At 37.3% G+C, this 24,559-nt stretch overlaps 1 protein-coding gene across 2 annotated transcripts in view; it reads right to left on the reverse strand.

The window, feature by feature from the left end:
* Positions 1 to 24,559, reverse strand: part of LOC120636027 (JNK-interacting protein 3) — a 58,384-nt gene that overhangs the window by 22,984 nt on the left and 10,841 nt on the right. Inside the window, exons 6-17 of one of the 2 annotated variants that reach the window (XM_039907267.1) lie at positions 21,725 to 21,875; positions 20,718 to 20,753; positions 19,107 to 19,124; positions 15,896 to 15,953; positions 11,661 to 11,946; positions 11,079 to 11,203; positions 7,125 to 7,293; positions 6,588 to 6,733; positions 4,776 to 4,927; positions 3,619 to 3,773; positions 1,863 to 2,033; positions 22 to 147 (exon numbers count right to left, since the gene is read on the reverse strand). In XM_039907267.1, the coding sequence (XP_039763201.1) occupies positions 22 to 147; positions 1,863 to 2,033; positions 3,619 to 3,773; positions 4,776 to 4,927; positions 6,588 to 6,733; positions 7,125 to 7,293; positions 11,079 to 11,203; positions 11,661 to 11,946; positions 15,896 to 15,953; positions 19,107 to 19,124; positions 20,718 to 20,753; positions 21,725 to 21,875 (1,593 nt within the window). The remainder of the gene's footprint in view (positions 1 to 21; positions 148 to 1,862; positions 2,034 to 3,618; positions 3,774 to 4,775; positions 4,928 to 6,587; positions 6,734 to 7,124; positions 7,294 to 11,078; positions 11,204 to 11,660; positions 11,947 to 15,895; positions 15,954 to 19,106; positions 19,125 to 20,717; positions 20,754 to 21,724; positions 21,876 to 24,559) is intronic. The other variant, XM_039907268.1, reaches the window with a different exon arrangement.

The following is a 24,559-nucleotide window of genomic DNA, read 5'->3' on the forward strand; positions in this document are numbered from 1 at the left end:
TGCTATAATAGATGCACTCACCAATCTTGTGCTGCCGACTACAACTTCCTTCTCTCCGTGGTCTCCCGTCCCACTACTGCTGGACACCTGGCTCTCGTTGCTCTGGCTCTCGCAGGAGTCGCTCTTGCCGACGCAGAACAGCGATTGCTGGAACAATCAAAATTACTAACTTTACAAGTGCCCCTATAAATAAAATCTGCACATCGTCTGCGAAATGGACAGAAGTCATTTGTAGAATTGAGTATACGCTTTTATAATATGATTCCTAAGGTGATTTTGGACCTGCCAATGCACAAGTTTAAAGAATTTGTTAAAACACATTTATTACAGCGAGGTTACTATACAATTGATGATTTTTTTAATGACAAGGTTGCTTGGAATCATCCGGCTCCGCTTTCATCTCTCACAAGATAGAAAAATAAATGTTGAAATGTAAAACGTAAATTGTTGATATTGGAAAAGAGCAACTGCTGAGTTTCTTGCCGGCTTCTTCTCGGTGGAATTTGAGAGTCACTACACACAGACAGACTTGACGTTTCAAAGTGCTTATATTAGGCCTCCTTGAAATAAATGAATTTTGAATTTTGAAAAGCATTCGGCCTCGACGACAGTAGTATTCAGTTCTGACAGAAAGGAAAATTGCTCGAATAATTTACTTGTTGCATTGAATATTGCACCGTGTTACCTAAACTTAGAACGTAAGTAGAAACAATTATGAATATCGGCAGAGAAGGCTTTGGAGCCTGTGCGAGGAGTTATCCATCATGTCTGAACTGACCCTTAGGGATGATAAAATCATTATCAGTATTATGTACTAGTATTTTTTATTACTGACACAGCACGAAGAAGTAATACATAAGTGGCGATACTCTAGTAGATTACGACCTCCCTTTTAGGACGAGGGACTGAGTTCACTCCGTTGCAAGAAAACATAAGTTTTTCTCGATCATATTTTGGACTAAAAGGTTAACAGCTTGACACCGGTTATCCGGTTCAAAAATGACAGTCACCCGTAAAAAAGTTTTGTATGCACTATTTATTCTTAGTTATTCATTTATTTATTTATTTATACACTTTATTTGTACACCACAAATAGGAAATAAAAAAACAATGGACACAACAAAAATAAACTTAAAAAGTAGGATACAAAGGGCGGCCTTATCGATCTCTTCCAGGCAACCTTAGGATTAGGAAAACCAAGGCTGTATTATTATTATATACATACTTACGAACAATTACACACTAATACTTATCAAGATAAGTTATTCAGTAAAATTTTGGAATAAAATATAAAGTATCGTATATCAAGTAGGGATAACTGATTAATTATCCTTTTAACTGATAAAATTATGTGGCGGTTGCACGCAGTGGGTAGGAGCTCCACTTCATTTTCGGAGTTCAAATCCCAGTTAGAGGTGCGCCTCACCTCACCTCTAACTTTTCAAAGTTATGTGCGTTTTAAGTATTTAAAAATATCACTTGCTTCGACGGTGAAGAAAAACGTCGTGAGAAAACCTGCATCCCTGAGATTTCAATATAATGTTCTCAAAAGGTATATGGAGACCAACATACCAAAATGGCCCTTTGCGGATTTTTGGACTCCCCTCGCTTCATCTCTATGTCGTCAATATTAAAATAAACGCAACAAGCGATTGGCAGCGAGTACTGACGTATGTCATCATGTAGGTAATTTCAGAGGCTAACTGTAAAAGAATTACTATAATATTTCGTGCGACTGTACGGAACCTGCGTTTCCAATAAAAAATAAACAAAAAACAAAAACAAGTGGAAAATAAATGCGAACATTTTAGGTCGCGTTTTAATTTTGTAACGTTCTTAAGTGTAGCAGACTGTGTGCTTACCGAATGCCTTTTGTTGTCAGTGTCGTGTGCGACGACGGCGCGGTCCTGGCTGGCTCGGAGCTCCTGGTAGTCCTCGTCCACAGCGCCCGGCACCGACGCGATGCACAGGATATGCTTGTCGCTCACGGGGAACGATTCTATCACTTCCGCCGGGTTGTTCGCGTCGATTATCTGAAATGCAATACAGATTATGTACGGCAGCTATCGTTATACGCTCGACCGTAACAATAATATATATATCATCAGCGATGGGACCCGCCATGCACTGGGGGATCACAAACTTAGGGGTCTACATGGGTTTAAAAAGGGGAGGGGGGAGGGTCAAATACGCAAGTGAATCCCGTGCTTTCACTAATAGGTGTATCGAGGGACACACAGAGTGTTTAGTGGGTGCAAGTCCCACATAACTATTCCGTTTCCCCCAACTGGGTGGTATGCGTCAGGCCTTTTCACTGTATAAAAAAAAAGGCTAAAAATAATGGATCAAAAATGTACATGAATGTCCTAACCTGAAAGGAAAACCTGTGTTATCTGTAACCACGTAGGTCCTTCCTGATGTTACAAAGGGTGCATCAAATCTACATATTATAATATAAGGTAAAATTTATTTAATTTCCTTAAAAAATTAAGTTTACTGTTGACGTTCTGTCAATGCTGTGGGCATTTGTAATTGACGCGCATATCAGTCCATGTTTTTGAGTGTGTGCTATGTTTAAATACGGGTTGTTAGTGCTCTTAATAAATAAATAAAAACAATTTAAAAGAAAAAAAAAACATTATTCTCGGGGTTCTTCAAAGTAACATACGTGAGAAGGAAGTGACATTTTCGAATTTCTTCAATTCCGGCTTTCAGTTATTCAATTCAATTCGTTTATTTGCTGATTGGTTTTAAATTGTTGGTAGATCAAATATAAGGGCAAACAATCCGCCTTAGATGGCATGCAAAAAATATATATATTTCATACTTTATAACATTTCCTACTTACTATAATAATACTGTTCTAGATGTTAAATCAGTCGACATTATTAAAATAAGAGAGAGAATCAAATTTAAGACTTACATCAAAATTACAAATATCTAATCTATTATTATTCATGTCAAATTATAATATCACTGTAAATATCAAAACTATAATATTGTGTCTGTTAAATAATCTTGGATGGTATAATAACATTTCCCAATAAGCAATTTTTTAATGTTATCTTTAAAATCTACAAGATTTATGTTTCTGTTAGCGACGCTGGCAATTTGTTGTATATATTAGGCGCCATAATGAAAATACTATTCCTAAATAACGCTGTGGAATGCGGCCTAAACAATAATTTATTTTTCCTGCGTTCGCTATCACTATATGTCAACAAGTGATTTGTTCTTTTTGATAAATACCAGAACTTCATAAATATACAAACAAGGAAAGGTTAGTATTTTCAGTTTCTCAAAATACGGTTTACATGTATATGTGGGACGCAAGCGTTATCAATGTAGCATTTGATCAAGGAAGTAAATTAATTATATTACGACAATAAACACATCGCCATCTAGCCCCAAAGTAAGCGTAGCTTGTGTTATGGGTACTAAGATGACTGATGAATATTTTTATGAATATAATATACATAAATACAGAAAATATACAGATAAACACCCAGACACTGAAAAACATTCACGTTCATCACACTAACATTTTCCAGTTGTGAGAATCGGATCCACGGCCTTGTACACAGAAAGCAGGGTCAGGCTGTCAAAAAGTCCACTCACCATAACAACACCCCTCGACTGCTTGCTAGAACAAATCCAGACCAGTGAGGACTGGTTCTTGAGAGCGCGCACCTCTCGCGTGGACTCCAACTGGGCGTCGATTTGCTCCACCTCGGGCGAGTTTAGCGGCTGGCCCACTGCGTTCATTTCGTACGCTGAAATACAGATTTATTTATTTATTTAAACAAAAGTCCATTACAATGGCATATAAATTACATATCTTAATATATATAAATCTCCTGTCACGATGTTTGTCCGCGATGGACTCCTAAACTACTTAACCGATTTTAAATTAAATTGGCACACCGTCAGCATTCTGGTCCAACTTAAGAGATAGGATAGCTTAGATCTTTAATTATAGTCGCAATTTTATTTTATTGCAAATTATTTGTCTATAATTAATTGACAGTCACATGTTATATATATATATATAACATGTGTGTATACTACTATACTCATTTAAGGCTTAGTGATACTGAATACTTTAAAAACAAAATCAAACGCAGACGAAATTGCGGGCAATAGCTAGTTTATTATATTTTCAAAAAAGAATGTCAATCCAATGTTTACATTTGAAATGGAACCCTGTGATGGCGCTGTAACCAGATTGAGAGGCGGACTTATTATTGTCAATATTAAGTATTCTCATTTAGGAAGTCGTTTATTTTATAATAAGCTTTCAGATTTTAAGATTCAGTGCGTTATTAATAAAAGCTCGCAATCATACACTCAAAAGAACCCTTCCGAGTTCTGTGTTACCCAATTCTTACAACCAGGGTATCTTTAAAACAAGAGTTACTAGGCATCTCAAAGCGTGTCCCATCATGGCCACATCAAAACTTTCCATCAGGTGAGATGTGGTCAAGCGCCAGTTTGTCTGTTTGTTTGAATACTTTATTGCACACACACATTTTACACAAAGTAACACACGTATAATACAAAGACACAGAATAGAAAACGGGGCGTGCAAAGGCGGTCTTATAAAGCGATCTCTTCCAGATAACCTTTGACGTTAGGAAAGACGAAGCCAGTCTATTACAGCTAAAAAAAAAGCTTTGTTAGCGTAGTTATTATTTTGATTTGATTACAAAATAGTGGCAAAACAAAACAAAACATCGACTCGATAATCAAACGGTAAGTGATCGGAAATACCTTACCTAAACACACACCGTCCTCTGTCTTCTCTTGACGATCGTCGTAGAAGACACTTTCGCCCACCATGCATCCGCCGTCGGGAGTGCGCCCGCCACCCCGGTCGACGCCGGCCGCGCAGAACAACGTCATCTGTGGCTCTGACTCAGCTAGTGGCCTGAAAAAGAATAATTGAATATTAAAGTATTTTAGTTTATTATAGCACTCGTTTCTAAGAAATACGAGTTAAAATTTCGTCCGAGTAGTTATTTATACGTAATTTTATTTTTCAATGAGTACCAAATAAATAAATAAATTTAAATTTTCTACGACAGTACACACATCGCCATCTAGCCCCAAAGTAAGCTTAGCTTGTGTTATGAGATAACTGATGAATATTGACGGCCGATTGGCACAGTGGGTAGCGACCCTGCTTTCGTAGTCCAAGGCCGTGGGTTCGATTCCCACAACTGGACAATATTTTTGTAATGAACATGAATGTTTTTCAGTGTCTGGGTGTTTATCTATATATTGTTAGAAATAAAGTTTCGTCAAGCAACAAGGCAGGCGCGCTCCCTATATAAGGCAGTTGACAACGATCAAGCGGCCATTACCTTGTCAGTCGTCGAACGTTGAACATTGTGACTCTGCCATTTATTCTGTCAAATTTGTTATTTTAAATTATTTGTTATCTTTGATTTAATAAAACTAATTGTATAGTGTTTTGGGTAATTGTTTTTTTTTTTTTAGTCAATTTAATAAAGCGTTTCTTTATGTATATTATTCATATAAATTATTCATCAGTTATCTTAGTACCCATAACACAAGCTACGCTTACTTTGGGACTAGATGGCGATGTGTGTAATGTCGTAGTATATTCATTTATTTATTAACCTGAATAATAAACATAAATACTTATAATATACAGATAATCTCGGAGACACTGAAAAACATTCATGATTATCACACAATCATTTTTCCAGTTGTGGGGATCGCACCCACGTCCTTGGAATCGGAGAGCAATAATAGTGCACACTCTTTCTTCAGACGGACAGTAGCCGAGAAACACCGTAATTGTTGTAACAGCGTCTCCGGGGACAAAAGCGCCCCATAAAAAGGAGCCCCAGGGCTCGAAGACATGGGGGGAAGGGACTTCGAGGACAACGGCTCCTTATCGCAGTTCCAGAAACTGGAACTTTTGGCTTATAAATAACGAATAAACCCACCTGACTGTGACGTCAGAAATCGGAACCCTCTCAGTCTTCGCCGGTGAAGACAAGTGCACCTTCGTCATATAATTATATGACCCTCTATTGGTATAGGTGTATATTTTGGTTAACTTTATATTATTTCATTTTAAGTTTTTATTGTTATTTATTTCACAGTTTTGAAACCTTAATTTTCTGACATTTTGTATAAAATGAAAAAATAATTTTACAATTAAGGTGTTATTATAATTTGCATGACATAGAATGACAGATTGTAGCACGGAACGTGTAATGTAAAGTAAATGTGTATTATAAGATCAAATTTGTTAACCTGCGATGACGCAAATAAAGATTTGAATTCTAATACTTCGATAGCGAAATGTAGGATCTTGTGGCGCCATCTAGTTTGTTAACATGGAGTCCGCCACAATTCTATAAGGGTGACTGAAAATCAGCGACGCGGAGAACATCACGGATAAACACACACGCACAAAGCCAACAATGGCGGGCGTCAGCTTATAAAACAAAAGAGGTAGCGCTAGAATCAGTGTTAACTTATTCTAGCGCTACCAGGGCAGCATAGCTGTCCTGCGATAGAACGGCTCAAGGTGAGTGAACTCAACACGTTACCTGCAGAATACCGGTACTGGCACTGGTACACCTCCGGAGGACAGCGAAAGACAGGCATTGCCTTTGTGTCCATGCCCACTCTTCGACGGGAGACTCCATCCGTACGCCTGCGTGCGCCCGTCCTCTTTGCGAACATGCGCCCGAACCTGATCGCAAATAAAAAAAAAAGGTAACGAATTATCCATAAACTTGACCATAATTTTAAAATTACTGCGATAATAATATTCAAAATGGAACCCAACTAACTAATTTTAATAAATTGAAATGACATTAACATGATTAATTAAAAAGTTTCAGTGTTAGTTTAAAAAGTGGGCAATAAACTTTTTTCTGATGCTATATTCGTTGGTGACCTATGTGACATTACCTGCAAACTAAAGGTCTCTAAAGTTTCTGGAACACGCGCCATTCCAACACCTTGGAACCCCAATCGGTTCTGCGAGCTATGTGCTGATGATGATAGATGATAGTAGGATAGTAGGATAGTAGGATATAGTAGCATAGTAGGATAGTAGGATGAATAAGTCGTGTGCTCACCTGTCGGAACTGTTCGGAGCGCGCGTGGTCGTTGCGCCGGTGGTGGTGATCGGACAGCTGCGTCTCGATGAAGTCCGCCTGCGTCCTGGAGTGCCGCATAGACGGCTGCGGCGCGTCCACCGCCCGCATGTGGGGTGTCGACAGCGGCCGCTGCGGCCGCTCGCTCGAGCTACCACCACATCACAAGTCAAAGTCAAAGTCAAAGTCATTGCACAAAATATTTTTTGCTAGCTAGCACCCTAGCTTAATGTGCTAAGTGCTTAAAGTGCACTAAGACGGCCAACTGGCGCAGTGGGTGCGACCCTGCTTTCTGAGTCTAAGGCCGCGAATTTGATTCCCACAACTGGTGTGTCAACAAAATGGTTGTGTTATGAACATGAATGTTCTTCAGTGACTGGGTGTTTATTTGTATATTATAAGTATGCATGTAGCCAGTGGCGTGCATAGATGGTATGTACAGGGTATGCAGATGATATCGAATGAGAATGTGAAGCCAGTACGAGTTATAAACACGTAAAGGTAGTCTTAAAAAGACCTTAGGTTCCTTCAGTTTTTTATAACTCGTACTGAGATTTGTATCATTTTATATAATCCGCATACCCTGTGCATACCCTCTATGCACGCCACTGGTGACAACTGTATTCTAATCTGCACACGGCACACGCCACAATACGGTCATCATCATAATCAAGTCAAACCATTACCGGCCCAGTAGGGCACAGTCTCCTCTCACAATAAGAAGGGGTCAAGTCCACCACGCTTGCACATTGCGGATTGGTGGCCGCCACACACCTTTGAGAACATTACGGAAGAGTCTCAGGCATGCAGGTTTCCGTACGATGTTTTCCTTCGCCGTTAAAGCAAGTAATATTTTAATAGCTTAAAACGCACATAACTTAGTAAAGTAAGATGTGCGTGCTAGGATTCGAACTCGGCCCCCCCGAACGTGGAGTCGTAAACGCGCTTAGCTACCACCGCTAAGCAATACAATGTTAGTACAATAATGTCATTTATATTTGCCAATATACAAGTCAAAGATTATCACGAAACGCTTGTTAATATACTTACAGCAATGCTATGAGCAACTGAGAGTAAAAAAGATTTTTAGGTGACACATTAATAAAGACTAACTTAGAAATTTGGGATAAATCGATACTTGTAAATTTGCGTCTGCCCAGTGTTACATCCCTACTAATATTATAAATGTGAACGTAAGTTTGTTTGTTACGCTTTTATGAAAAAACTTATAAACCGATCATCATGAAACTTTGTACACATATTTCTTAATGTATTAGAATTAATATAGGATGCGTTTTATCCCGAAACTAAGCTCAGTTATTTTGGGAAAGAGGTTGTTTGACGATTTTACACCATAACTCCGACAAATTATAACCGATTTAAATAATTATTTTTGTACTATAGAGGTTATAATATGTGTTTAATTTTGGCCAAACTTTGTGTTGATCTCATGAATGAGGTTGGAGATAGAGGACAAAACTCATCAGCGGACAGTAGCAAACCCCTCATTTAAGGCTTAGCGATACTGAATACTTTAAAAAAAAAAAACGCAGACGAAGTCGCAGGCAACAGCTAGTTAATTTTATAAAGCAGGAAAATAATTTAACTTTTGATAACTGTAATTTAATTCAGGCCAATATTTTATTAAATTGCTTATTTAACAAATGCGCTGTTAATTATTATTTAATTATAAATTTTCATTTAATTTTCATTTAACTTGATTGACAACCAATGTTAGTGATATTGAGTTGGTGGGTATTTGGATATAAATACGACTGCATTATCGATTCACTCCAGTCCTGTATGGACTCGAACGATGCAAAGACACCTGCCGATGGCTTAGAAGTTATCACTAGTCTGCCACGTTGGTCTAGTGGTTAGAAAGTTTAAATACGAATCACGAAGTCTCCCTGTTTGAATCCCGGGTCGTGCGAAAAATTTCAAGATATTGCGTTTTTTTTGTGTATGAGGAATTTGTTAGTACTAGCGGTGTCAACCCCCGTGCCTAAGAGAGCACGTGAAGCATCGGTGGCGGTTTATTTCTCTCACTTGCGATAATAATCGTTAAGGCCCACCGACACACTTTGGAGCACCGTGGTGGATTTATGATCTGGAACTGTCTCCGTGATAGAGGGGGTCTGTGCCCAACCGTGGGGCATTAAAAGGCTGGGAAAGATGATGATCATCTGCCTAGTGGGATACCAGAATCACAAGCCTTTCGCAAGCACGCACAATTGATATCGCAATACAGAAGTATATTCGCACATAAAAAACAAGCAAAAAAGTATGTTCTACATAATCCTTCAGGTATTTAACAAATAACAAAATGAAGTAGGACACGGCAACGTAACGGAACGCTTAATCGCTTAGCGGCACGAATTTATCGAGAAGGTGTTAATTAGCCACGGCCGAAGCCGAGAGAAATTCCAGAAAATATAAATAAACGAATTGCCCCCGCCACGGAATCGAACCCGGCACCTCCCACTTTTAAGACCACAGCGCTTATCACTTGACCATAGAGGTCGTCAAATTTTATTTAAAACAATATGCAATGCCTATATAAACAAATGCTTATGGGAAAATGGTTTTAACTGAGCTTTGCGCACAGGTTAGTTTGGTCAAAATCATATGAAATATTCGCTTTAAAAAATAATTCTAAAAGCATAACTCAAGCATTTTAGCAGTAGCTGAATAGAAATAAACGTTTTTATCACACTTACGCAATTATTGTGATAAAAAGGTTCCGTTCTATTATAGTAACAAATATAGTTCTGTAACGAAGGTCAAATGAACATGAATGTTCTTCAGTGTATGCATGTTTATCTGTATATTATGTTTATTATTCATAAAAATATTCATCAGTCATCTTAGTATCTATAACACAAGCTACGCTTTGTGTGTGTTGTCGTAGTATATTTAGTATTTATTTATCTATTTATTATTTACTACTTAAATCATAATATCGTGGTATGAATTATATTTATTTATTATTTAATTGTCAAGCCTAAAATCATTTCCATAGAAAACATTGTCAATAGGACAGTGGAATCGGTTAGTTTCGTTTTATTTTATATCAGTACTATCCTTTCTTACACAGAACAAAATTATAAGGCAAAACTAGTTTCGAGGCATGCATACATGACGGCCGATTGGCGCAGCGGGCAGCGACCCTGCTTTCTGAGTCCAAGGCCGTGGGTTCGATTCCCACTACTGGAAAATGTTCGCCGATGAGCATGAATGTTTTTCAGTGTCTGGGCGTTTATATGTATATTATAAGTATTTACGTATATTATACAAAAAAAATATTCATCAGTCATCTTAGTACCCATAACACAAGCTACGCTTACTTTGGGGCTAGATGGCAATGTGTGTATTGTCGTAGTATATTTATTATTTATTTATTTATTTATTTATTTATACAACAAAAGGCACAAGACAGTAGCATTAGGAACCCCCTACAAAAGACCCCATGTACAGCAATAGACGTGCATTTGTTGATATAACTATGATAATGATGACGATTCAACAAAATTTACACCAAAGTGTGTCACACAGAGATTTAAACGACAATTTCATTTGCGATTTTAGTATCTAAATTGTGAGTTATTCATGGCGAGCTCAATAAGTTCATATCGCCTTAATACTGCAATGAATGAATGAATGAATGATGGAATGCATGCATGAATGAATGTATTTATGTATGTATCAATGTAAGAATGAAGGAATGAATGAATGATTAATGAAAGATCGAATGAATACACTTTTATTATATACCAGATATAAACATACTAGAGCAAAAGGGTGAAATTTGGTGGCCTTATTGCTAAATAGCGATTTCTTCCACTCTCATGCATGGCTTACGAGAAAAGTGAAAATTGTAAATTATATTAAATTATGTAACAATCTCAGTGTGCCACATTTATAAGACGGACTTACCTAAAAAGGTTGCTAAAGAACTTCCAAATGCTCTGTTTGTTCTTCTTGTCGATGGACGAGTCGACTCGACTTGCGCGCACCATTTCCGTCCAGCGGACTGCGTCTTGCAATTCCATAAAGCGCTCCTGCAATACATACACAGTATCGTTATTTCCGGTAAAGAGAAAAGAATATATATTCATAGAAAATAGTAGGTCCATTTAATTATTTCGACAATAGTGCATACTATTGTCGAGATAATTAAATGGAGATTAATTCCATACTTTTAAAAATTTGATTTACTGCAATAGAATTGGAAAAAAACACCAAAATAGGTTAAAAAAAATTCCTGTCCGTCATGTGTGAAACCCGAAAACACTCTAACTTGTGAAAAAATCCATTATTTGAGTTAATTTTTTTTTTTTTAATTCTAATCGACGATTGTAGGTCACTGAGTCGTGCACTTTTGGATTTTCCAAATTTTTATCATTATTATTATTATTACAAACAGACTGACTTGACGTTTCAAAAGTGCTTATTAATTAGGCCTACTCGAATTTTTTATTTGAATTTGAATATGAAAGTACGTGAATTACTGCTCACCTTGTACTGATTACGTTCCCTGAGAACTCTGGCCATCTCAACGCGCGTGAACTTGCGTCGCTGCGCCATCGGCACGTCGGCCTCGTCCTCGTCGGCCACCGTGCCGGCCCCGGCGCTCAGGGCGTCTCGAAGTTGACGGAGCTCTTCCTCGAGCTGTGACACGCGCTCTCGGAGCTTCTCCCGGGCGGAGCTCAAGGCCGCCACTTCCTCGCGCAATATCTCCTGCTCCCCGGTCAACTCGTCAACTTTAACTATGAGATCGTCCTTCACCACGTTCAGGGCGTTTCTGCAACACACGCACAACCTCGAACTCAGCCTTGTACCACGGGTGCACTTTTTTGGATCTAGCGCATTATAGTATAGTAGTTGTTTTTTTTAACTGTAATAGACCAGCGCTTGACCACAATCTCAACCTTGTACCACGGGTGCACTTTTTTGGATCTAGCGCATTATAGTATAGTAGTTGTTTTTTTTAACTGTAATAGACCAGCGCTTGACCACAATCTCAACCTTGTACCACGGGTGCACTTTTTTGGATCTAGCGCATTATAGTATAGTAGTTGTTTTTTTTAACTGTAATAGACCAGCGCTTGACCACAATCTCAACCTTGTACCACGGGTGCACTTTTTTGGATCTAGCGCATTATAGTATAGTAGTTGTTTTTTTTAACTGTAATAGACCAGCGCTTGACCACAATCTCAACCTTGTACCACGGGTGCACTTTTTTGGATCTAGCGCATTATAGTATAGTAGTTGTTTTTTTTAACTGTAATAGACCAGCGCTTGACCACAATCTCAACCTTGTACCACGGGTGCACTTTTTTGGATCTAGCGCATTATAGTATAGTAGTTGTTTTTTTTAACTGTAATAGACCAGCGCTTGACCACAATCTCAACCTTGTACCACGGGTGCACTTTTTTGGATCTAGCGCATTATAGTATAGTAGTTGTTTTTTTTAACTGTAATAGACCAGCGCTTGACCACAATCTCAACCTTGTACCACGGGTGCACTTTTTTGGATCTAGCGCATTATAGTATAGTAGTTGTTTTTTTTAACTGTAATAGACCAGCGCTTGACCACAATCTCAACCTTGTACCACGGGTGCACTTTTTTGGATCTAGCGCATTATAGTATAGTAGTTGTTTTTTTTAACTGTAATAGACCAGCGCTTGACCACAATCTCAACCTTGTACCACGGGTGCACTTTTTTGGATCTAGCGCATTATAGTATAGTAGTTGTTTTTTTTAACTGTAATAGACCAGCGCTTGACCACAATCTCAACCTTGTACCACGGGTGCACTTTTTTGGATCTAGCGCATTATAGTATAGTAGTTGTTTTTTTTAACTGTAATAGACCAGCGCTGGACCACAATCTCAACCTTGTACCACGGGTGCACTTTTTTGGATCTAGCGCATTATAGTATAGTAGTTGTTTTTTTTAACTGTAATAGACCAGCGCTTGACCACAATCTCAACCTTGTACCACGGGTGCACTTTTTTGGATCTAGCGCATTATAGTATAGTAGTTTTTTTTCATACTGTAATAGACCAGCGCTTGACCACAATCTCTACCTTGTACCACGGGTGCACTTTTTTGGATCTAGCGCATTATAGTATAGTAGTTGTTTTTTTTAACTGTAATAGACCAGCGCTTGACCACAATCTCAACCTTGTACCACGGGTGCACTTTTTTGGATCTAGCGCATTATAGTATAGTAGTTGTTTTTTTTATCTGTAATAGACCAGCGCTTGACCACAATCTCAACCTTGTACCACGGGTGCACTTTTTTGGATCTAGCGCATTATAGTATAGTAGTTGTTTTTTTTAACTGTAATAGACCAGCGCTTGACCACAATCTCAACCTTGTACCACGGGTGCACTTTTTTGGATCTAGCGCATTATAGTATAGTAGTTGTTTTTTTTATCTGTAATAGACCAGCGCTTGACCACAATCTCAACCTTGTACCACGGGTGCACTTTTTTGGATCTAGCGCATTATAGTATAGTAGTTGTTTTTTTTAACTGTAATAGACCAGCGCTTGACCACAATCTCAACCTTGTACCACGGGTGCACTTTTTTGGATCTAGCGCATTATAGTATAGTAGTTGTTTTTTTTAACCGTAATAGACCAGCGCTTGACCACAATCTCAACCTTGTACCACGGGTGCACTTTTTTGGATCTAGCGCATTATAGTATAGTAGTTGTTTTTTTTAACTGTAATAGACCAGCGCTTGACCACAATCTCAACCTTGTACCACGGGTGCACTTTTTTGGATCTAGCGCATTATAGTATAGTAGTTGTTTTTTTTAACTGTAATAGACCAGCGCTGGACCACAATCTCAACCTTGTACCACGGGAGCACTTTTTTGGATCTAGCGCATTATAGTATAGTAGTTTTTTTTCATACTGTAATAGACCAGCGCTTGACCACAATCTCTACCTTGTACCACGGGTGCACTTTTTTGGATCTAGCGCATTATAGTATAGTAGTTTTTTTTTTTTCATACTGTAACAGACCAGCGCTTGACCACAATCTCTACCTTGTACCACGCGTGCACTTTTTTGGATCTAGCGCATTATAGTAGTTGTTTTTTTTAACTGTAATAGACCAGCGCTTGACCACAATCTCAACCTTGTACTACGGGTGCACTTTTTTGGATCTAGCGCATTATAGTATAGTAGTTTTTTTTCATACTGTAATAGACCAGCGCTTGACCACAATCTCTACCTTGTACCACGGGTGCACTTTTTTGGATCTAGCGCATTATAGTATAGTAGTTTTTTTTTTTTCATACTGTAACAGACCAGCGCTTGACCACAATCTCTACCTTGTACCACGCGTGCACTTTTTTGGATCTAGCGCATTATAGTAGTTGTTTTTTTTAACTGTAATAGACCAGCGCTTGACCACAATCTCAACCTTGTACCACGGGTGCACTTTTTTGGATCTAGCGCATTATAGTATAGTAGTTTTTTTTTTTTCATACTGTAACAGACCAGCGCTTGACCACAATCTCAACCTTGTACCACGCGTGCACTTTTTTGGATCTAGCGCATTATAGTAGTTGTTTTTTTTAACTGTAATAGACCAGCGATTGACCACAACCTCAACCTTGTACCACGCGTGCACTTTTTTGGATTTAGCGCATTATAGTATAGTAGTTTTTTTTTCATACTGTAATAGACCAGCGCTTGACCACAATGTCTTTTTTTTAATGATTATAACCGAACGCTTGACTGCAATCACACCTGATGGTAATTGATGATGCAGCCTAAGGTGGAGCGTGCTTGCCTAGAAGATGCCTGTTCACACTTGATTTGAACGGAACCTGACGGAAAGTTTAGATGACCTAAGGCCTAACCTAAGATGAGACTCACTTGCCTAGAAGACGCTATGCATAACTGCAGCGGCCAGCAAAAGAGGTATTGATGGACAAACGTGTTATGCGTTGCTGTGAGGTCAAGATTGGATACTATCGTTGATTTTACGTACTGCTTTTACTGCCAATCAATTCTTCGATGCTGTTAATTTGTTATTGAAAATAGAAGCGGGCGTTACTATGAAAATTAAGCCTAATTTGCTATGCTCCGTGAAAGGCAGGAGAATCTGTTTGGTGTAATTCAAACAGATCTTCGGCAATGTACCCTCTACGCACGTTTCGCTCCGAAACCGGAGCATCTTCAGGAGATGTTGACTTTACAATGAATAATTGTTAAGTTAAGGATTCTCCTGCTTTTCGCGGAGTATAGCAAATTAAGTTTAATTTTCATAATATGTTCATTTGTTTTAATAAACAGCTTTCTATTTGCAAGCCAGTTACAAATTTAAAAAAAAAACCTTCGATGAGTTACCTCCTCGCTTGCCATGGTTCCATTTTTAAACTACACGACAAATATTAGTTTACTGTGTAATTTATTTGGCCACTGAACCGCAACAAATATGGATTTTCATACAAAATTTTCCGGCCGCTGCTGACAAATGTATTTGGCCAGTACAATAGATTTATCTCGAGGTTTGTTGTTAAAATTATGATCAAGTTCATGTTTGAGAAAAAAATATATTAATTAAAGAATTTTAAGAAAGATTGATAAGTGAAGTGGAAGAAAGAACATAGAGACACAAAAACACAGCCGTTTTTTAAATGAGCAGTTCGGCATTAATTGTCCAAACATTGAATAGTTTAATTATTATTATTATTATTATTATTGATAAAGATGCAAACTCACTTGGTGGCTAAAAGTTCGGTGTTCTCCAAGATGAGATTTTCTACCTCCTTGCCCATACCTGTAATAAAGTATATAATTTTGAACAACAAAAAAATATATACTAACGCTCGCATTTCATGGTCGCATCATGTTTTAAAATATCACTTGCTTCGACGGTGAAGGAGAACTCGTGAGGAAACCTGCATGCCTGAGAGTTCAAAATAATGTTCTCAAAAGGTGTGTGGAGTCCACCAATCCGCACTGGGCCAGCTTGGTGGACTACGGCCTTAACTCCGTCTCATTGTGGGACGATAACCGTGCTCTGTAGTGGGCCGGTGATGAGTTAATGCGATGTTAATGATGACGATGATCATGCTTTAATTATGTCTCATATAAATTGGTTCGACATATAAAGTTAAGAATAATGAGAGAGAAGATGTCTCTTAGAAAGTTCAAAGCTTGTATTAAACGTTAGCTCATAGAAAAATCCCATTATAGTTGAAAGCATTACGTAACCGATAAAAAAGCTTGGGTGTGAATTAATGCACTATATTAGAAAGTATTAAATTAGATACAAGACCGACACTTTTAGAATTTAAGTATTGATAAATATTTATAATATGCATTCTATTCTATTTTAATATCGCAAAAACGTGAGTAGAAATAACTGTGGAATTAATTGGATATGAGTAGCACCATTGTTTATCTATGGATATTGCAAAAAGTTTAATTCCAAACAAATATTTGAAACGCAGACACAGCCTCGTAATTTTGCTCACCCATTTCAAATGAGTTCTTATCAAAGATTGGCCAATATATACCCATATATACAGATCTCAGATCGATTGTTGCTAAAAAAAAATACTGTCAGTATTAACGTAAAGGAAATGGCTGCCTTCCTATTGAAATGCACAGTGTAATACTGCGAATTAAGTAGTAAACAATGGAGGAGATTTTAAGTGAGTAGTACACATTCGTAGTTCATCTGTAGTTGATGTAAATCTTGAGGGTTCTCCCCTACTACAGCATATCTACGATTGAAATCTTTGGCTTTAACGGCAGAGATGATGGTGCAAATTCCTTTAAACAAAACTGACATGTCCAAAAGTTGTGTCGCATTTCCACACTATTTCCTATTGAAAGGGGTGTCACTACTGTTACTTATCCCAAACTGTAATAAATAAATAAATATAAATATACTACGACAATACACACATCGCCATCTAGTCCCAAAGTAAGCGTAGCTTGTGTTATGGGTACTAAGATGACTGATATTTTATATCTGTATATATATATATTACAGTTATATATAAGTATATTACAGATTATATATAAATAATAAAATAAACTGTAATAATAATAACGTTTAGTTCAGATAAAAATCCATAGCAATTATCAATAACAATTATCTTATTTACAATATTATAAACTAAAATTGGCCAAACCTATAAATAATAAAAAAATTAGGAAGCTCCTAACTAAATACCCTCTTGAGCACTTGGTGTGTGAGTGTGTACCAACCGAGTGCTCCATAAAGGGATTTTCCCATTTATGGAGTTGATTTATTAGTATGAAGTGACTGTTTCCGAGATGAGCTCTCAGAGTTGTCGGTTATTACAAAATCCTATTTGTGTCCCACTATTGGGCATAGGGAACTGCTGGGCTAGTTTGTAAGCTTAGACCCTCGACTCTGCTCCTATTGCTGTTCTGAGTTAGCCGGTAAATGCACAGCTAAACTCAAACCACCTATCAAAATACTACTCAAATTAATCTTGATTTATCCTAGTCTACACCTCGATAATGCTGCCCATTACACCAAGGGGACAGCTTTGTAGCAAAACAATTGAAATATTAAAATTCTACTTGATTTCGATAATTACATAACACTTAACCTATAGGGCCTTAATAAACGTGGCATCACGTCGGAATAGAAAACAGACAAAAAAAAATACTCTTGGGACTACTTTTTATAGATTGCTACATCTTAATATTTTAGTATTTAGTTTCGTTTTTATAATTTATGATTCCTAAAGTAATTTTGAACCTACCAATGCATAAGTTTAAAGAATATGTTAAAAAAACCTTTATTACAGCGACGTTACTATAACTTTGATGAATTTCTTAATGACAAGGTTGCTTTGAAACATCCGGCTCCGCTTTCATCTCTTACAAGATAGAAAAATGAATGTTGAAATGTAAAATGTGAATTGTTGATGTTGGAAAAGAGCAACTGCTGAATTTCTCGCCGGCTTCTTCTCGGTGGAATCTGCCTTCCGAACCGTAGTAGAGTCACTACAAACAGACAGACTTGACGTTTTAAAAGTGCTTATACTAAGCCTACTTGAAATAAATTAATTTTGTTTTTTTTTTTTAATTTAGTTATCTCTTCTATAGATGATACGTGTTTTGTGACGGCAGTAAAGAATAAAGTCCCGCGAGTGTCACAGGGAGTGAGAAGAGAAAGCAGTTTCCTTAGTTCTAAATACCACCATCTATTGTCCCCACCAACCCGTCCGCCCAGAGTGGTGATGTGGGCATACCCTGCCGTCGGGAAGGCCTTTAGTCCAGCACTGTACTGATATAAGCTATTATGACGACTTAAATTATAAATATTTATACTGGAGCAGGGTCTGAGAGGTCTAACAAACGTTGAAGGAAATTGGCTATAAACATAGGTCACAGTGATGATTTGTAGCCTCGATTCACAAAGTGTAGCGCCGAAAAACAGAGTATATTTTATAGAACCTTAAGTTTAGTTTGATGAAGAATGAAAGAACACAAAATAAAAAGCAATTATTATTAAATACGAAATTGTGTTCATAAGTTATACGTGTGTAATTTGGCTGAGCATTTTCTTTGTACTATAGAGGCAAGTAGATTTTAAAGCAATTTTTTTTTTTTTAAATCTTTGTTAATTTTTTTTTACATATGAAGACCGATCAGATTTACTTATTCCAGTTACCACAAGAACTGTATATATTCAACTTAAATTTTTACCGATTATTATAAAGACAGTATTGTAAATTATTCTCATACAAGCATTTATATTAAAAGCCATCCCTGCAAATCTGGAGAGAATGAAGCCGTTATTGAATAAAAAGAGAAATAATAATAACTGCTGTCATTTAAATTATATGAATAAAATTAAAATGAGACAAATAGTTCAGTATGGGTGAAAAGCGAGACGAAAAATTATTCTAATATAAAAAAAATAATAATACAATTCACTCACCAAAATAGTTATCATTAACTGCAAGTTGATGCAACGTATGGTTAGAACGCATGAAAATAGAAGAAACGACTAATTAGTTGACTAGGAATTAGTAGTCAATGGACGTTATCACTGTACATACACAGGGGACGAGGAGGGGGCCGGACTGGGGGCGTGCAGTGGCAAAAGCGGACCTCGGCATATATATGTAAATACAGGATATTTTTTTTTTCTGTGCGGATATTTTAATATTTCATAATGAACCCAATTTATGAACATATATTTTTTTTTTTTTTACTTAACGATACAGAAATTACAAAAGATAAGTCCCCGGAAAAGATAATTATGGGCACCCTACAATAGCTCAGCTTTTAACTTGCGACCAAAGCATAATAATAACTTGAACAATTACAATTGAAAAACCCATTACTTAACTATGCATGCCACACATTACGATGTATGTTTTTTAATCCAATACAAGTTTAAGTTAGCCCATGACTTCAATCTCACCTGGTGTCACTCTCACATGATTTTCTTCATATGTGAAGTATCCTTTTATAATTTTTAAGAGACATTTTATACTAAAAAGTACCGCTAAGATGGACTGTTCGAAGATGGTAAAACATTACAAATCCTGCGCCCCCTCTCCTATGTGTACAAATTAAATCAAACAAATAAAGAGTGCAAAAAAAAATAGTGATATTGTTAATCATAACAATGTTATTAAATTTAAGAAATTCAATAATTTATGCAACACCAAGACTATATCAATAACTCAATAGTCTCGTGTAGCAGTTTTAAAAAAAAACATAACAACCGTATTTTTATTTAAATACGTTTATCGCATCGTATAAAATCAATTTAAGAATCCAGAAACAATTTCGCACAGAGCATTAGAACGTTTCTGACAAGAACGTAGGAAACTGATCGGTAATCATTCGACGAGCTTAATATAAAACTATTTCGAGTGAAATTGAGGAACTACGCCACATAACATGGCCGCCGAAAGTACGTTCGATACCTTAACCTCGTGAATGCAAAATTATTTATATAACATGTAAGATTCCGACTTGAGATATTCGAATATGTGTAATTACAGAGATTTTGAAATACTATAAAGATTTTAAAATATGGATTTGTTTAGTACATAAACATAATCATCAAAAAAATCAACAAAACTATCATAATACAAACCGGATTAAACCGGATCAACCGGAAAATGAGTGTGTACATAAATAATTAATAAGCATTATTTTAAACAAATGCATTTACATAAAACGTATGCAAATAAAACAACAATGACTACGAATGAATGTTTTATATACCATAACCACAGATTTGTATGTGAGTAATTGTATGGATACAGATTGCACTTATTTTTGAGGAGTCATTCGGGCTTTTTGACAGACTTTAGGAAGCCTTGAGATTCACAAGGCTTCCTAAAGTCTTGGAGGGCTTTAATTTAATGGCTACGCAGTCCGTGACATATCGCCAATAAAAATACCAAGAGCAATTTAGCTAACAACCACGTAAACAAGTTTTTAAGGTACGGTTGTTGCACTGATAGGCAATCCAGACAGGTTTTTATAGTCAATTGACTAGAAACTAGAATAAATATAAATAAAAACTCACCTGAAGATGCATATTCTCCAGGATGGACCCAGCTTCCTGCGACAAGAATAATAAAATTTTCAATCAAACATCCTACATATAGTTCGGGCCATTGATTTAAGAACATACATAATCCTCATTCAGCTTTTATTGTATGCAGTGCATTGTGTCCAAAAACAGTGAAAACGCCCCGCGCGTTTCTCACTTAACACAAGCGGAATGTTGCTAGCTCACAAATTCCCATTTTCCCATTTTATGGACATTAGAGGTAACATTATTATTGTCAACTCCTAAATGTTATGAAGTGACTAATCGTTTGTTCGAGAAACCCATCTAAAGTGTATTTTGATGCTTCAATATAAGTCGTGTACACGGTTTCCGTATGTTTTTAATTTTGTTCTGTTTTCGGACATTAAAACAATGCGTTGATAATTGCCCTTGATCGGAAAGCTCTTATTTTGTATTTACGTTAAATTCATTAAAGCCTATATTTACATCTAAAACATATTTTGTAAGTTGACATGGTAATATAGGCCTTAATGAATTTAAATTTTTGGCTAAATTGAATGTTTAAGATATTTAGTTCAAATTCGCTTCCGCTTGTAAATTACTGCGAAAAATAAAAAATCTTGAGACCAAAGAGGCCACTACGTTAACAACTTCAAATCGCAATATCTTTAATACCAGATAGAAGACTTTATTTGAAAGTAAACCTTAAGAAGAAATTTACCAAGAATTCATACTCATCTATAATTTTTTTTCATTAGTAGACGCTAGAAAAGAAAATCATCCAAAACTTATTTTCGGGAGTTGTTCTTGAACCACAAACGTGAATACTATCGTGGAAGTATTGTACAGCGCAATATATGTTTTGTAATTTGTTATTTAAATGCGCGTGGTGTCAAGGTCGCGAGTTTCACGGTCTTTATTCACCCAGAAAGAGCTCAACTGGCCTGAAGAAGTTTTCACTTCCAAAAATCGGTGACTTGTGGCCCCACCACTGTGTGTCATAATGGTAATACAGTTACCGGTAAAGTCGGCGCCGTCGTCCACTTCGTTGATGTTCGCCTCGGTGTCGTGGAATGCCAGCTCCTGGTACAGCGTGTTCCCGCTGCGCTTCTCGCTCTTGGTTTGCGACCTGCCCGTGTTCGCGTTCGGAGGCGCTACCGGCGAAGTTGCCTGGAATTCCGATAAAATAGAATTCTAAATTCTAAATATAAATCATAATTCATCTATTCTAGTATCCGTCAACGGCGACACCTTGGATTTAACGTCTGGAGTGTGCATATATGACTAGCGTAGCCAAATTTAGTTACAATCTAACGTTCAGGCCTAGAATCACTAGATCCAATCAAGGCAGTGTGTCCCCAGTGGCGTGCATACAGGATATCCAAGGTGATAATATAATTAAAAATCTCCAGTACGAGTTATAAAATACTTAAGGGTAGGCATTGTAATAATCATAAAAACCTACCCTTGCATTTTTATAATTCGTTTCGGAGATTTTCTTCATTTTATATAATCTGCATACCCATAATGCACGCTACGGTGTGTCACCTACAACAATTTTATTAAAAGTGCTGGCTTGGATATCGTTCAACATTCCGCCCCATGTTTCAAAAAAGATGAGAGTTTTTTTATGTAAGTACCTACTATGTTTTTGTTCGTTTACTCAATGGATTTCACAAACTTAATGGTAAAAAGTTTTAATTAAAGTAAATTATAAACTTCTTATCGTTTGGTTTTCCAAAAAGCCATTTGTGTTCAAATTTGGTAAACTTCATCTTGACATGTTGTGACATAACGAAATCGTATCACAGATTGGACCATTCGTTTCAAATACAAATTTGAATAGCCAAAAATGTGGTATATATTCAACTTGACTGTGTTTTTACTCACTCTGAGTAACAGTAGCAGTTTAAAATGCTACCAATGCACTACTACAAACAGTCTCAACTGCTTAGCGGCAAATTTAAACAGTGATTATTTAACAGAGTGTAAGAATCGCAGCGGTGAAGTGGTACCCGTGTGCCGTTTACTGTCCCAAGAGCAGTTCTTCACTCAAAACAGGGAGATGACGATCATAAGGGAGTGCGCGTACGTGTATACGCGCCCATTGACGTGTACGCAATCAAAATTCAGTTCAGTACACTACTCAGAGTGGTGCGAGTGTGAGTACGATGGATGTAACAAAGCGAACGGTAGCAGAGGGAAACTCTTTGTTAGTGCGGTGTTACTGGGGTTCGTTATACAGTGACATATTTTTCACAAGTGCAGTCTGTCTCTAGCTTTAAACTATAATATTTTCCTTGCGATCACCATTGTATCGTGTGGCTCAATCCATGCGAAGGTCTGCCTGGTCATCATTATAAACACGGTGCGGGCTCTCCTCTCAGAATGAGAAGGGTTTAGGTCGTAGTCCACCACGCTACATGGTATACTGCAGACATTTTTGAGAACGTTCTTGGGAACTAAGTATACCTGATCACCAGATCCTAATTTCGATTTCCGGATCAGGCGAAACACTGTTTGGGTTTTTTTGTGAAGAAATTCTCAGTACCAGCTTAGTACAAAGAGGAGATAAGGTTGTGTGCGAAGAGGGTGGACGTCAACAGCGACGTCGACAGCTGGGTCAAAACATCAAGTCTTCAAGTTTGAAGAATACTATATGATTTGCAGACCTAATAAGGCCGGGGCGTAAGGACAAGAAGAAGAAAGCGACGGTTGTTCGACACAGTAGTACAGTATCTAATATCTATACAAAATACCTATGTCCAGCAGTGGACGTCACTTGGTCGGGATAGTTATGATGACAGTAGCCGATCAGCAGATCTCCTACCGTGCTTAGTTAGCCGAAACCTTTGATCTTGTGGTAAATGCCAACATCGTTTAGATAGATTGCATTTCGCAAACGATTGGTTAGCAGCTTTCTGAATCCAAGGCTGTGGGTTCGATGCCCACAACTGGAAAATGTTTGTGTGATGAAAATTGAATGTTTTTCAGTCTCTGGGTGTTTATCTGAATATTATAAGCATTTATGTATACTATTCATAACAATATTCATCAGTCATCTTATACCCATGCCAAAAGCTACGCTTTGAGGCTAGGTGGCGATGTGTGTATTGTCGTATTATATTTATTATTATAGAGGTATGTAGATACCTCATTACAGATACCAGTAAAAGGCCTTTCCTCGACTTGCATACGTTTTACTTCTAACTCTATTGTAACCGGGACGGTTAGGAAAGTAATGGTGTCTAAGCCCGCCAACCAGAAATTGGAGATAATAACTGAGCTAAATACGATGATGTGACGATTTTAATAAAATAATCACAGTTCAGTGCGAGGTGATGTGAGACAATAATTGTAAAATATGTAAGAAATACTTTCTATTATAATTAATTTGGTGTGTTCGTTAGAATAAGTGGATCTATTATAATATACCAAAATAAATATTTATGATTATTTGTATGTTCCCACTACGCCGCTTCCCTCGGTTATAGGTTTAATTTTACTACCGTACTTCTCACAAGTTAGCCCCCTACAGTAGACTGTTTCATAACATACCGAATCTGAGACTGCAGAAAAGGGCTAACTTGTAGTCGACTAAGAATAATCTTCGTTATCTGTTCATATTTTATGATGATATACAACATACGGCACGCACCTACAACTTTTGGAGTTATGTGAGTTTTAAGCAATGAAATATCACTTGATTTAACGGTGAAGTAGAACATCGCGAGGAAACCGGCATGCCTGAGAGTTTTACATAATGTTCTGATTATGTATATAAAGGCTACCAATCCGAAGTTGGACAGCGTGGTGGACTACTGCGCAACTTTCAATTCTGAAAGCCCCGTGTG

The sequence above is a fragment of the Pararge aegeria genome, chromosome Z (genome assembly GCF_905163445.1).
Source record: "Pararge aegeria chromosome Z, ilParAegt1.1, whole genome shotgun sequence".
Taxonomy (NCBI): Eukaryota; Metazoa; Arthropoda; class Insecta; order Lepidoptera; family Nymphalidae; genus Pararge; species Pararge aegeria.